At 37.4% G+C, this 15,670-nt stretch overlaps 2 protein-coding genes across 3 annotated transcripts in view; one reads left to right on the top strand and one right to left on the bottom strand.

Moving 5' to 3' along the window:
- The window catches only part of MTMR7 (myotubularin related protein 7), an 81,719-nt gene extending 80,631 nt beyond the window's left edge, over positions 1-1,088 (top strand). The window contains exon 14 of the mRNA XM_059685559.1: positions 487-1,088. Within this exon, the coding sequence (XP_059541542.1) occupies positions 487-849 (363 nt within the window). The 3' untranslated portion in view covers positions 850-1,088. The remainder of the gene's footprint in view (positions 1-486) is intronic.
- A 3,131-nt stretch (positions 1,089-4,219) lies between these two features.
- Positions 4,220-15,670, bottom strand: part of VPS37A (VPS37A subunit of ESCRT-I) — a 33,320-nt gene continuing 21,869 nt past the window's right edge. Inside the window, exons 5-12 of one of the 2 annotated variants that reach the window (XM_059685560.1) lie at positions 13,936-14,161; positions 12,439-12,509; positions 11,047-11,174; positions 10,908-10,981; positions 10,762-10,830; positions 8,420-8,563; positions 7,331-7,408; positions 4,220-4,808 (exon numbers count right to left, since the gene is read on the bottom strand). In XM_059685560.1, the coding sequence (XP_059541543.1) occupies positions 7,331-7,408; positions 8,420-8,563; positions 10,762-10,830; positions 10,908-10,981; positions 11,047-11,174; positions 12,439-12,509; positions 13,936-14,161 (790 nt within the window). In that variant the 3' untranslated portion in view covers positions 4,220-4,808. The remainder of the gene's footprint in view (positions 4,809-7,330; positions 7,409-8,419; positions 8,564-10,761; positions 10,831-10,907; positions 10,982-11,046; positions 11,175-12,438; positions 12,510-13,935; positions 14,162-15,670) is intronic. The other variant, XM_059685561.1, reaches the window with a different exon arrangement.

The following is a 15,670-nucleotide window of genomic DNA, read 5'->3' as shown; positions in this document are numbered from 1 at the left end:
CCTCTACACAAAATTCCCTATAGCTGGATCTGTACCGCCTAGCACAGCACTTTTACACATAACTTAATATGAATGCTTTTTGAATGAATAATGTCTTCCTCACTGACATCAAAGGATGAAAACTGGCAAAACGCATTCCGAACAATCCAAATGTCCATCGTCTGATCAACGGGTAAACAAAATGTGGCATATAGGTATAGAAGGAAGGATGACTACTGACTACCAGGTGCTTTCCTGTTACTGTTTTTGCATTTTATAGAAAACAATGCTGAGGCAGGTATTACCATCCTTATATTACAGATGAAGAAACCAAGCCTCACAGGACCTAATTATTTTTTCCAAAGTCATAGTGTACCTTTGAACCCAAGTCCTTCTAAATCCCGTTCTTAACATTATACTCAGCTGGAAGGTAATGGTTACTAAAGGCATGCATATGTAAAAAAGATAAATTATTTATGATTTCCCCTGAGATTATTTCCTTTTTAGAGGCTGGAAAAAATCCAAAAAGTCCGGTTAAATTGCTTCCAAGTGAAGAGCAAGCCAACTGAGCCCAGCAAACACTCGGGGTTCTCCACCTCGGACAACAGCGCAGCCAACACTCCCCAGGACTACAGTGGGCACGTGAAGTCATTCCCATCCAGGAGCCCCTCCCAAGGCGATGAAGACTCCGCTCTGATCCTCACCCAGGACAACTTGAAAAGCTCAGACCCAGACCTGTCAGCCAACAGCGACCAGGAGTCTGGCGTGGAGGATCTAAGCTGCCGCTCTCCAAGCGGAGGGGAGTGTGCGCCCAGCGAGGACAGCGCCAAGGACCGGGACTCTGACGAAGCCGTGTTTCTAATGGCCTGAAGCTTCCCTCGAGTTCCAACATAAAGGACATGCAAGAAACGCCTTCCAAAATAAGGGAACAGTGCAATTTAAGATAAAAAGTAACTCAAGAAATGGTATGTGTAATCGATAATTATAAACTATAGCAATGAAAAGGGGGGGAAAGTCCAACTCTTAGTTTCCTTAGGTGTTGAAGAACAGGAAGTATACATTTTTTTTGTCAAATAAATATTAAGGGTATTATCCCATTTCGAAAATTAGTCTATGAAAGTTTTATTCACTACAGAACAATGAATGACGACCTCTAGCATCACCTAAGGTTATCTACATAAACCTTCCTGGTCACAGCATGTACCTGATCAGCTCAAAAAATGCTCTGACCCTTTGCCTGCACACCTGCTATCTTCATTTCCCCCCACTTATTTCATTTCCTGATGCATATTTTATTTCCTAAAACATCTGACATTATCATCCTTCCTGCCTGTCATTAATACCTCTAACAACAGAGGGCAGTGTTGAGATGTAACCTTTTGATTAATAGGTCTATTTCTGTAACTGAAGAGCTTTGTAATTGCTTCAGCTTATCTTTTAGGTTTCATGATCACTTATTAACTTTTCCTTAGATAATATTTTTTGAATTGTTATAATAATCTTGTTGTCTTATTTTGGAATATCTTATTTCTCCTCACGTTTTAAAAAATGCTAACACTTATAACTCACTTTTTCCTCTAACACGGGTCAAATACCTAATAAAGTAGAAGCAACATTTCCTCTCTGGTTAGTATATATGAATTCAGAACCTATTAGCTTTCTTATTAACAAGCTCTGATTACTAGTCCACAGACAATATTACCAAGAGTGTGGGTCAACCACCACTGAAGTGTAACAGTGTAAAGTTAGTAATTTTTTTTTTTTTTTAATATATAGTGTTATTGACTTCAGAGAGGACGAGAGAGGGAGTGATAGAAACATCAATGATGAGAATCATGGATCGGCTGCCTCCTGCATGCCCCACACTGGGGATCGAGCCTGCAACCCGGGCATGTGCCCTGACCGGGAATCGAACCATGACGTCCTGGTTCATAGGCTGACACTCAACCACTGAGCCATGCCGGCCGGGCAGTAGGCAATATTTCAATGAGGGAAAATCCCAATTAAGAACTAGAGAATTTGGTTGTTTCTACTTAACCAGTGGAATAAGTTCTGCCACTTCGGAAACTGTACGTGGTTAACATGTTTTAAATTACACTGTTCCATCTCTGACTGCTGGAATTAGTTCTGCAAAGCTTGTTTTACTAAAATGCACATTTGAAACAGAATTATTCCCCTGCCCGTTGAAATGGGACTTTACTGGGTGACCTTAACTTCTGAAGAGACATCTAGTGAAACAAAAGTTGCCTTGCTGGAGAGAGATAAATAACATATAAGAAGAAAATAGTATAGCCATAAAGTTACAAAAAGAGTCACTTAATTCCTGTTGCAGTAACAGAACCAAAATTCACACAGGCAGACTCAAATGCAGACTTTTTCTATCCTGGATGACTTATATAACCTATCTCTGAACTAATGTGTCTGTGTTTTAAATGCTGACAGTGACGATTAAACTCCTCTTTTTAGTGACTGGGTTTTAAGGAGATTATCCAATACATTAATTTTGGAAGGAGAAACCAAGCTATGTTAACTGGTATAGAAAAAAACTGGAATAGTTTAACAAACATATACGCCCTAGCTGGTTTGGCTCAGTGGATAGAGTTGGCCTGCGGACCAAAGGGTCCCGAGTTTGATTCCGGTCAAGGGCCTGTACCTTGGTTGCAGGCTTCTCCCTGTCAAGGCCCTGGTCAGGGTACATGAAGGAGGCAACCAATCGATGTTTCTGTCTTTCCCTCTCTCTTCCATTCTCTAAAATATCAATGGAAAATGTCCTAGGGTGAGGAATAACAACAAATAACAAAAAAGAACAAATGTATTATGATGAATTACTTATGTGGCTGAAGAGACTATGTAAAACATTTTTTTTGCTTTAGATAAGCACCTAAAACCAGTGGTTCTCAACCTTCTGGCCCTTTAAATACAGTTCCTCATGTTGTGACCCAAACATAAAATTATTTTCGTTGCTACTTCATAACTGTCATGTTGCTACTGTTATGAATCGTAATGTAAATATCTGATATGCAGGATGGTCTTAGGCGACCCCTGTGAAAGGGTTGTTCGATCGCCAAAGGGGTCGCGACCCACAGGTTGACAACCGCTGACCTAAACCATGTCTTACCTATATTTGTATAGTATTTCCACAATGCCTCATTCTTAGTAGGTGTTAAATGATATTACTGGATCAAATGAACTGACATCCTTGAAGAACGGCTGTGGTCTGCTGGTGTCTTATTCTGGGATCTACCTGGTATATAAGAAAACTACCTGTTGGCAAAAGATTGGGACCACTATGCCCTCCACTGCAGTGACTGCAGGGAAAACTGAAGCTCTACTAACTAGAATAAGGAAAGGTTTCTGAATACCCCGAAGACTCTGCCATAACCTTAGAAGTGACCTCACCTATCTATAAATCCGGAGTAGTTATTATACCTTCCTCCTCTGGTCATTTTGAAGATCAAACGGCACACCCTAGCACAGTGTGAGGAAGACAGGCAATTAATAAAAGATCATTTCTTTATCCAAAGTCCATCTTTAAAGTCCATGTGAACACTAGCCCTAAACACAAACCAAATATTAAAAATATTTCAAGTCTAAGAACATAATTTTGTTTTTCCTAAAACTCTATTGCCAAAAATATTTTCTGGGTGAACAGAAAAATGAAGAAAAGACAAACTGTACTGTATGCTGGTGTTTGAAATGACAAGCACATTGGGATGAATTTTAAACAAAGTATACATCAGGTTGTTTTGTGATTCAGGTACTATCTACCAAGCCTCGGGTATACATTTTCTCATTAGCTTTTACAGCTATCCATTAAATGTGTTCATTCTGTAATAGGGAATAGAGACAAACTGCTGAACATAGTACCAGGTAAATGAAAAATTCAATTAAATTAACTATAAATTCAACCTCCTAAAATTAAATATTAATTTCATTTATTATTATAGTTTTTCTCTTATGAAAAGCTAACTCATAGTAAAGGTCAGAAAATTTCACTGACTTTCTAATTAGGTACAGATTTACTATTTATTAACAAAAGTTTTTAACTTTAACATTAGTAATTTAGACAGCCTATTCTTATCCAACCACATCACATACTTCTATTAAAAATTTGCATGAAAGTTTATGTTGGACCAGTTTAAATAAAAGACAATTTTCTTCTATTAGGTGAAATATTTACCTGTATTGCTTCTTAAATGCATCTTTAGTTTTAAAAATAAAACAACAATATATAAACAGCTGGTTTATTCTTTTGGTTTATTATACGTATTAAAAGTTACTTTCTTGAGATGGCACATTGGCAGGTTTAATGTTTACTGACACCTGGAATATTTAAAAGAAATTGTTTTTGAAAGTTTGATTATCCAGAAAGAAAGAAGAAAAATAAGTCTGTCTACTGTTGAAAATAGTAATTTTTCATAAAAGGCTGAGAGGGGAAAAAATCTAAACCAACCATTTTTGATAAAGAAACGAGGCATTTCAAATTAAAAATACAAATTTAAATGAAGTAATTTTATAAAATATTGAAACTAGCCAAAATTACATGCATAAGTAACCAATAAGAGAGGAGCAGTGGAACTTAAATATGATAGGATTTATCAATAATAAATAAACATTTTTAGTGCAAATAGTGCAGAAAAATTTCTCAAAGTCAAGATCAGAGCTATCATTCTGATGTGTACAAAATCAGTCTTAGTTCTGTATACAATCTATACAGTATACTGTGAAGTCAGCTGCTGTGATGAAGTGCCAATCTGCAAATCATAAATATAAATGTGCTTAGTTATGTGTCCCATTCCTCTTGCAGCAGTTCATGTATTCAGGAAAATCTAGAAAGAAAAGAAATTTTAAAAAACCTAAGAAATTTTCATCCCAGTAAGATCTACCTATAAAGATAACTTGACCACAAGGGAAAGAGGTGGGAAAGGATTCTAGCATGTTCATCTAAGTAAGCAACTGCTCAGTGCCTGTCATTTTCTCAAGCTGTGAGAAAGGCACACTTGATATTAATACTCAACCTTTGCCCTGGCCGGTGTGGCTCAGTTGGTTGGGAGTTGTCTAGTGCAGCGGTCGCCAACCGGTGGTCTGTGAGGTCCAAAAGGTTGGCAACCGCTGGTCTAGTGCACCAAAAGGCTGCTGGTTCAATTCCTGATCAGGGCACATGATGGGGTTGTGGGCTCGGTCCCTGGTAGGGAGCCTGCATGAGGTAGCAGATCAATATTTTATATCTATGTTTTTCTCTCTCTCTCCCTCGTCCTGCCTCTCTCTCTAAAAATCAGCATAATTTGTAAAATAAGGTGTAAAACAATACAATGCTGGCCCTAATCTTAAACACAACCTCGTTGAGAGAAGGGAGTCCTGAAGATCAGAAATGCCTGTGATTTCCCTCCCTGTAGTCTGTTCCCTCTTTTAGGGGCTCTCCTATGCTCCCTTCCTCAAAGTCCACTCCTTCAGCCCAGCTGAGTGGGCAGAGGACCACACGACACCAATCTCCACGCCAGACTGCTGAGGTCAGGATGGACACCACCCATCCCAGCCAATTTCTTTCCCAGGAATTTGTAGTGAGTCCCCTGTCAGTCTCCACTGGCTGCCTGAACTGTTGATGGAAGGGTGTGAGGAAGAGGAGCTGCTTTGGTTATTGTGGCCTTGAGTCATGTTTTCACTCTCTGGTGACTGAGCTGTACTTTCTTGTACTTAGTTCTACAATGTATCCCAGTATTACCCAATAACACAGCCTTTTAATTGTCAGGGTGGGAATTAATTCTTACAACCAAATCATTCCCTGCCAAGACAGATGGAAAAGAAAAGGAAGGGTGTCCTGAGATCAAGTGAGAGCATGAACAAAGACATGGTGTAGACAAAAGAACATGACACATGAGATAGCATAAGGGAAAAATGGAAAATTAGAATGGATAATCTCAAATATGTGGCAGATTATAGAAGGTTTAAACCAGAGAAAAATTTGGCACTGATACTGTCATTGCTAGGGGCCCACTGTAGGTTCTAGCGTAGAGAAATTACATCATGAAGTGGTATTTTAAGAAGATTAGTCTGTCAGTACTGTGCAGGAAGGAGAAACCCTGGCCAGGGGATTGGCCAGAATGTTATTGGGAAAATCCTCCTGAGATGGAAAGGAGACAGAAGTTCATCTTAAAGGAAGCAAAGACAAAGGAAACTAATGAGGATATGGTATACTCACACACCAGCTGAGAGAAAGGAACCAATTATAGTTTACAATACATCAGTATTATCAGATGTTGAAAAAAAACTTTTCATTTAAGCCGACATCATAGTGAGAAAATATCCAAAAGATTTTTATTGGCTATATGCTTATGTATATAACATTATGCTTAACACTAGATTGCCCAAGGAAGTCATTTTGACTGCTTTTTGATTTCAATTAGAAAAACAATTATGTATATAAGGACACAATGTCTTAGAATTTTGTGACTTCTTGTACAACATATAAATGCGTTTATTAATAATTGTAGTTACCTCCCCCTCCTTCATTTCCGGTATATATATATGTGTTATACCTATATTGCCCAAAAGCAGTCATTTTGACTGCTTAGGGAAATTTTAACTCTTACTATTGAATTGAGTAAATTTCTTATATGACCAGTTCGGCTCTGTATTGAAATAACAGTTTTCTGCCAAAACCGGTTTGGCTCAGTGGATAGAGCATCGGCCTGCGGACTGAAGGGTCCCAGGTTCGATTCCGGTCAGGGGCATGTACCTGGGTTGCGGGCACATCCCCAGTAGGAGATGTGCCGGAGGCAGCTGATCGATGTTTCTCTCTCATCGATGTTTCTGGCTCTCTATCTCTCTCCCTTCCTCTCTGTAAAAAGTCAATAAAATATATTTAAAAATAAATAAATAAATAACAGTTTTCACTTTTTTTCGATTACAGTCACATGATAACATATAAGTACTTGATAAATTGTCGATACTTGATAAGTTGCAGTTGCTCAATAAGCTAAGCTAGTACTTGTTATTCGAATCTTTATGCAGTGATACTTGTTCTAAGAAGTTGTTTATTTCTTTTGCGCCCTAAATTCATGAAAGAAATGTCGAATACAAGTGAGTTATTGGAAAAGCTAAGGAACATAAGTTAAGAGTGCTCCGATATTATTCTTTCACAATGCAGTCATTTTGACTGCTTTTGGGCAATATAGGTATATACTAAATTTCAGTCTTTCTAGTGCTAATATGTAATGCAAAATATTCTATATGTTACATAGCATAAGAGCTATAATGATGGTGGCATGCTTAAAGCTGACTCAATAGGCAGTGGTACGCACACTTCAGTCAGGCAATAGGCTTGAGACAAGCCTTCTGGAATGCAACTTACCTATGAAGCATGAAACTGGCTGTGCATTGCTATCACCTGCTGAAGTTTCTCTTCCTTGGCTCTTCTACAGTGGCAAATCTAGAAGATAAATTATTTAAAATACCAGTCACTTCTCCAACTATGTGCCTACTCCTTCCTACATTATGACAGAATTCTATGTAGGATTCTTTTAACCTGTTGACACTTACATTTTGATACTTAAGGCAGTTCAGAATTTAAGAATTAAAAATTAATTTTGTTTGGCAGATAACCTTTACCTATAAACTTCCAGAATGTAAAACAACTGAACCTTTGTCAGTTCTGATTATATATCAATATCTGTGTTTTTAAAATATGAAAATAAATCCTACCATTGTTAACCAGGGAGGTTAACAAACAAATACTTCAAGGTGCAGTTATATAGTACCAACGAACAACAGATGAAAAATCAATGCCTTACTAATGCTACAGCCATAGTTGTTAATGTCCCTGAATTTCAATTTTCTCTCATGGGAAATGGGGTAATAAAACCTGCCCCACCCTCCTTAACAGAATAGGCATAAATATAGAACATGTTTTACAAAGTTTAGTAACAAAGGTTATTTTTAAAATGTGATGTTTCAGAGAAATTAGGTAAATATAAAGGACTTTATCAAAGGGCAAGATACTGCCAAGCAGACTCTGATTTTTCTTTAAATATAATGGAAATACTAGTAACATCAAATAGGAAGTTATTCCACAATGTTCTTAATAACATTTAAAAAATTAATCTCTATAGCTCATTCTCCTACAATAACTGGAAACAAGTTATTACAGGAGAATATTGCAACCATTAAGCACAAACTTAAAGCTAATTTACTAGCTTTATTTCAGAATGACACACTATCAGTTCTAAAAAAGAACCACTGTTTGATTTACCTGCTGAGTACTCACAAGCAGAAGGTTTGAAGTGATAGAAGGATGCTGCTATCTTTCTCAAAGAGGCTCCTTCAGTTTTCTTTCATGGCACTCAAAACCCCAGCTCAGTAATGTGCTAACATTTTTTTACTTATGAATATACTTAATTTGATATTACACTGTCACTTGTCCTAACCAAAGAATATTACATACTGTTCTCTTTTCCATGAAGTTACTGAGAAAATCATCTATTTCAGTTTTTCCCTCCAAGAAATCTTCAGCAACATTATCAGATTCTTCCTCAGCTTCATGTGCAGCTACTTTTAATCTTGCCTGTAGGGCACTTGCACTACAGCTCTGAAAAAGAAAATCATGTATTGTTAGTTCATAATGACCAGAACTCCTTAGAGAGAGAGAAAACAAGGCAGAGGGAGGAAGAAGCAATTTGTTATATGCCTTACATAGGCTCTTTCTGAGGAAATCTGCTACCACCCAGGTCCTCAGTTTGGATATAGGGGTGGATACCTAACACAAGAGAGACCAAGCCATTGTCTGCAAACTCTTAAATGAAAGAACCTGGGCAAATCACTGTCCTCTCTTAGAGAGTCAGCAATCAGATCATTGTGGTAGGCATCCTCTAAGATGATCCCCAATGAACCCCAACTCCTGATTTCCCTGCCCTGTGTAATCCTCTTTCCCATCAATGTGGGCTGGACCTAGTGACTCACTTCTAATGAACAAAACATGAAAAGTGATGGGATTAAATTTAACCAAAGACGTGAAAGACTTGTACACTGAAAACTGCAAAACACTGCTGACAGAAATTGAAGATGACATAAAAAAGTGGAAAGATATTCCGTATTCATGGATGGGAAGATTTGATTATTGTCAAGAAGACAATTATTACCCAAAATGATCTAGTTTTAATGCAATCCTTACCAAAATTTCCACGGTTTTTTTGTAATTTTTTTGCAGAAATAGAGTAAGTTATGCTAAAATTCATTTAAGCTCAGGAGACCTCAAATAGCCAAAACAATCTTGAAAATGAACAAAGTTGGAGGATCCATACTTCCTGATTTCAAAATTTACTACAAAGCTATAGTAATCCAAACGGTGTTATACTGACAAGAAGAGACATATAGACCAATATGCAACAGCAAGCCCAGAAATACACCCTCACATATATGGCCAAGTATTTTCTAAAGGTGCCAAGACCACTCAATAGAGAAAGGACAGTTCTTTAACCACTGATGCTGGGTAAACTGGAGATCCACATGCAGAATCAATGAACCCTTACCGTACTGCATGTAAAATTCACTCAAAATGGAACTAAATGAAGGAACTAAAGCTATTCAGTAATAAAACATCCCTCAGAGGACGGGGGAGTAATGGGCAATACTGCTATATGTCAGTAGCTTAGTGCAATGTAAAACACATAATGATTGCTCAATGGTAGTTGTTTCTTTTATTCTAAAGAATGACCATTTCTGAAATCCATTATAAATTTATATTCTCCTTTACCATCTTTTTTTTTTTTTTTTTGCTGTTGTTTTATTTCTTTTTTATGTTTTATTACATTGGCTTTACCTTCCCAGAACTCGTGATTTTAAAAACACCAGAATATTGTTAATTATGATGTTAGTTACTAATATGAGATATAAAGATTATGAACTCTATTTTCTTTTACTTTTAGAGATTTTTTAAAAATGAGTTTACTTTTATAAAATGCTTTTCATTTTTCATATAACCAGATTTCTAGCATAAAATTTATTTGTGGTGAATTATACTTTATACTTTTATATATTTTTCTATTTGCTCACTTTTCATTTAAGGCATCCTATATAATAAAAGGGTAATATGCAAATTAACCATCACTCTGTCACAAAGATGGTGGTGCCCATAACCACAAGATGGCAGCGCCCAGTCCACTCAGCCCTGCCGGAGTCCCCCAGTCCCGGTGGGGGACGTGGGGGGGGGGGGCACGGCCACTGAGAGTGGGCAGTGTGAGCGGCCTGGCGGAATGCTTGCTTCGTCGCCACAGCGACGAGGCAAGCGTTCCACCCCAGCCACGGAGGGCCTCTGGGCAGCGGGCATGGAACAGCCAGGGGGGGCAAGTGAGGGTGCAGAGGGGAACGAGGCAGCAAGCACTCCGTGCCCAGCTGCAGAATGCCTCTGGCCAGGCTGGGCACAGAACACTTGCGTTGTTGCAGGCCGGGCTGAGGAGACCACCCCCGCCCCCGCGCCCCCCAGAAGCTTACAAGTGAGTCTATAGTTAAAGTTTATTGCAAGAGTTAAACTGGCTTTATAATAACTTTCCCAGAAAAGTTATTTATGGGGATGTTAATATTTTTCTGTTTTGGAGCCAAATATGCTCTTGCATGAGCACAAATGACTTATAATGTTGCATAACTGAGGGCTGTTCATCAGCATCTAAAGGCCTCGTAAAGTCAGACACCTAATAAATGCTTTCTGATAAAAACGAAAGTAACAATGTGGCTGACATACATTAAGATAAAAATTTCTTATGGTAAATAAAAAGAGCTAAACAATCTTACCTCACTAAGTTCATGCTGTCTTTGCATCTTCTTTTCAAAAGTAGATTTCATTTGTGTAAGTAATTCATACTAAAAGAGAAAATAAAAATGCTGTTTTCTTGTATTTATAAATTACATGAATTTCTTCACAATGAGCACCAACTCACCTTCTCTAAAACAGTTTGTCTTTTGGCTTCCAAGCTGGGCTCCAAAAGCAGATTTTTTCCTGTAAGATAAAAATCTGGTTTATTTCTAGGTAAAGGTCACATTTTTCTCAGGAAATTTAACAAGTAAAGGAAGACATACTTGCAAGCTCCTCAATACTTTTTACTAAGTCGTCCTTGTCAGTAATAATTTGTTTTAGTTGAGGCAAAGTAAGAAACTGTTCTAGTAATATCTCCTCTTGTTCATTCATATTTGTAAGTTGTGACACACTAGAAACAGAATAGACAGTGTGTTAATGACTATCAATAATCTAGTTTTTCTCCGTTATGATAAAATTCACTATTTTTCAGTTATCCAGCTGAAGGGTTCTAAATAATTTTGGATGCACACACATGGCAAACTATAACCTTCAAAACAAATAAAACATCAACCACATGGATAATAAAGTAGTCTGAATGTAGTGTCAAATCACTGTAGGACTATATAAAGAGTAGGCTGTATGAACAATCACAACCTCCCAATTTTAGCCTCAGTGCCTTATCTAGCTAACAGATATGTGGCTATCACAATAAAAAAATGCGTCTATTTGTGTGTATGTGAGCAGGCATAGAAGGTTAAGCCAAAATAAAAACTCAATATCCATAGGGTGAAAAAGGCAACTGGATAGGGATGGCACCTAAACCTTTCTGAACATATCTTTTACTTTTGACTACAGATCCATATAAAAGCAAGGCATGATTAAAAATCTAAATTCAATATTAAAGAAAAAAGTTGTCTCTTAAAATTCAAAGCAAACTTTTTCTAAGTTACATAATCATCCAGAAAAAATATTATTTGAAGCCCTAACCAGTTTGGGTCAGTGGATAGAGCGTCGGCCTGCGGACTCAAGGGTCCCAGGTTCGATTCCAGTCAAGGGCATGTACCTTGGTTGCGGGCACATCCCCAGTGGGGAGTGTGCAGGAAGCAGCTGATCGATGTTTCTCTCTCATCGATGTTTCTAACACTCTATCCCTCTCCCTTCCTCTCTGTAAAAAATCAATAAAATATATTAAAAAATATATATTATTTGAAGAGAAAAAAATAGTATTTGGCTGTACATTTCTGGTGTAGTATATCCTGAAGAAAAAAAAAAGTGTAAAACACCCCACAAAATCTTATCCTACATTAAGTATTCATATTAATAATATTGGTATTATTTTTTTTTTACATTCAGTAAATATTTATTGAACATATAAATGAAATAATTTTCACAAGAATGTAAATCACGTAAGAGAAAGGACATTGTTATCCTGGTAACTAATGATCATTCCCAGCATCTAGAAAAATCCCTGGTACATACTAGTCATTCAATAAACACAACCTACAAAACATAAAAACTGATTTATAAAATTTCCCAATTAAGACAACCACAATTTAGAAATAGTGAGGATTAAAAAATATTTTAATTTAATATGGATATGACAGTGATGATCTGTTTTGTATTTACAAATACAACAGACAACAAATACCAATGTTATTCTCCAAGTCATTTACCTTAGTTCGGAGAGTTCGGGAAATTCATCAGGGACATCTGGCATCCTGTAACCAAAACCATTCTGGCTTATCTAAAGAGAGTTTGAAATAGTATTATATTTCAGCCATCTTTCCAACTGCTCCTGTTCTCATTATCACATCTTTATCTTTGCACTTTACACTGTCCTTACTCTCCCTGCTTTCTTTTCTGTATTCTTTTCAGTTACTGTTTTTGATTTTGTTTTTGTTTTTTTGTGGGGGAGGGAGGTGGTCATGTGAGTACCTTCTTAGCTCTCTTTCTTGGGCAAAGTACAGGCTATAAAATAAATCTCCTAAGTATATCTGTGACAAGTGTGGAGAATTATATGTGAATTTCATTGAAATATATGAATAAAGTTACCTCAAATGAAAGGAATTAAGTATAGGAGAACATTAATAAGTTGACAAAAGTCTGAATAGTTACATGACTAAGTTCAGTGAGACAGTAGGGCAGATAAGAAACAGAGTATCCATCATTTGAATATCGATGACTTTAAAATTGAAGACTCATGAAAAGTTATAATTTTGTTTTACTATTAATTGTGGCTTGTTCATAATATTCATTAATACAATGATAAAAGATTTTGGAAAACAAAGTCCACTTGGGTCTATATTCTAATTATTACAAACACTACAACTAGTAAAGCTAGATATAATGTTTTATAACATTTGAGTATTACTATGGGTGACATTCACTAAAGGTTAAAAGTGAAGGTTTTAAATCCCTTTATATGTTGTATGCACAAATATTAGTCTCTTATCTCAGCAAACTCCCAAATGGCAACAGTTACTAGCTTAATTAAGGAACATAATTTTTAAACCAATGGACACTTGAAGCCCTTAGTATGCTATGGCAGACCCTCCACAATCTGCTTCTCCTACATGGTCATTTCTTGTGCCTTTGCCTAAGTCCTATATGACAGCCAGAGAGATCTTTTACAGGCAGCTTCACAAATACACCATCTGGTAATGCCTCCATGCCTCTGCTAATGCTGCTGCCTCTTCAGAGAATGCTTTATATAACCACTTGTCATCCAGACAAATTCATTACCATGTATCAAAATCTAGCCTCAGGCATAAATTCATTCACTCATTTATCTGCCTCATTTTAACTGAGCACCTAATATCTGTATCGGGGTTTAAGTCACTTAAGAATAAAGTTATGAAAAAACAGATTCATATTTTCCTTCTAAGCTCTACCTTGGTCCCTAGCAGCACTGACCATTCCCTCATTTGTGTCTTCAACATAACTTCCGACTTTGTCTTCTACTCTATTGGAAGTTCCTTATTTACAATTATTTGATATGTTGGTGACCTCTCTGAATTTGTTAACTGAGTTGAAAATGTGATCTAATCTTTTTTATCTTTTGTGCCTACCTTAGTGGCTGGCACAAGGAGACATATAAATAATTAATTTAATAAATGTTCATTAAATTAATGTTTCAAGGGTACAAAATATCGGTTACTGAAGATACCAACCTGTACTGAAGTGTCTGCTGTGGGAACAGGTAATGGCAGATTTGAAAGGACGCCAAATGAAGGAGCAGCAGGTTTGGCTGTTGTATAACTTGTTGTTGATGAAGAAACAGTGTCAGTAACAGATAAAGAACTGACAGTCCTGTTAGCTTCTTGTGGGGGAAATGGAGGAAGAAATGGAAAGCCCTGAGAAGCATACGAAGGCATCCCACCTGGGTTACTGTATAGGCTAAAGAGAAAGAGAAATACTAGATTAGAAGTTAGGGTTAATTGTAAAATTATTCCTAAATTTTCAAGTAACAATTGTCATATGTTACAGATGGAATCCGTTTATGGCAGATGACACTTGTTATAACTGAATTAAATATTATATAATTTGATAAAATATAAATATCCCCTGCCCCAAAAAAAGAAAATGTTGGTTTCCATGAAGAAGAAAAATGTTTTAGAAACCATACAAGTTCAACTTCTCAATAGAAGCGAATAGATAAGCCATATTTAAGTTTTAAGCATTCCACTGGCAACAGTCAATATCTTCATAGAGAGAAGGGTAAATAACATTTAAGTCAGAAAATTTATTCAAGTGAAGGTTGCTTAGTAACTTTCACTGTATTAGAACAAATATGATTTAAAGTCAAGACTGATTTTCTAGGGAGGTGAGGAAATGTTCTAAGGGGTGGGAGTGGCTGGGGAGAGGTCAATGGGGGGGGGAGGAGACACATGTAATACTTAAAACAATAAAGAATTAAAAAACAAACTGATTTTCTAGAAAATTTTAAAGAAAAATTAAATGTATAGATGAGTTGCTAAAAATGTTAATATATAGAGATATAATGTGGGTTCTTATTCAAGATGGTGATGTAGGAAGATCCTGAACTCACTTCCTCTCATGAACACACAGAATCTGTAAGCTGCATATGAATAATTTCTTCTGAAAGAAATCCTAAAAACTAACTGACTTCTACACATCAAGCAAATAAGAAGAAAAAAAAGACATCAAAATGGGTATGAGAGGATGAGATACAATCCTGCCATAAATCACACCCGTGGCTAGGCAACCATAATTGGGAGGGAACTCAAAACCCAAAGTTTCTCTCCACGGAGCAGTGTTTGAGCTCCACAACTTTTAAAACCAGCCCCATGAAGATGAGCCCTCTAAACATCTAACTTTGCGAACCAATGGGACTGGCATCCACCAGCTCCCCAAAGCTACAGCAAACTGAGAATCAGTTCTTGAAGCATCTGGTGCACCGGCTTTTTCTGTCTGCTATTCAGGAGATGCCACTGATCACCTGGCTCGGAGGCCAGGGAGCTGGAGTTCCTGGGGCCAATAGGATTGTAATAGTTACAGAGACCACTACCCACAGGGCCCTGCACAGACAGCAGGAACACCCTATTTGCTTGTGCAGGAACTTCGGCATGAGGGGCCGGTTTCAGGTTTGGCATATATCTAGAGGCTAACAAAGGTGCTCTCAGGGAACATGGGTGGTAGACGCCATCTTGCACTTTCCCTTTGCCTCTCTACAGCTTGCTGGTATTTCCCAGAAAGGAGATTATACACTTACCTAGAGCCAGACTTTTGAGACTGTCTCCAACAGGACACTTCTAAATTGCCTGGATGTTGTGGCCAGTGGGACTTAAGCTTGTGTCCCACAGGACAGTATATATCTGCATATTTTAAAAGCTGCTACCACCCACAGCCTGGGAAGCAGCAGGAACTGGCACACCCTGAACTACT

The sequence above is a fragment of the Myotis daubentonii genome, chromosome 2 (genome assembly GCF_963259705.1).
Source record: "Myotis daubentonii chromosome 2, mMyoDau2.1, whole genome shotgun sequence".
Classification (NCBI taxonomy): domain Eukaryota; kingdom Metazoa; phylum Chordata; class Mammalia; order Chiroptera; family Vespertilionidae; genus Myotis; species Myotis daubentonii.
This window is presented reverse-complemented; position numbering and strand designations above follow the sequence as displayed.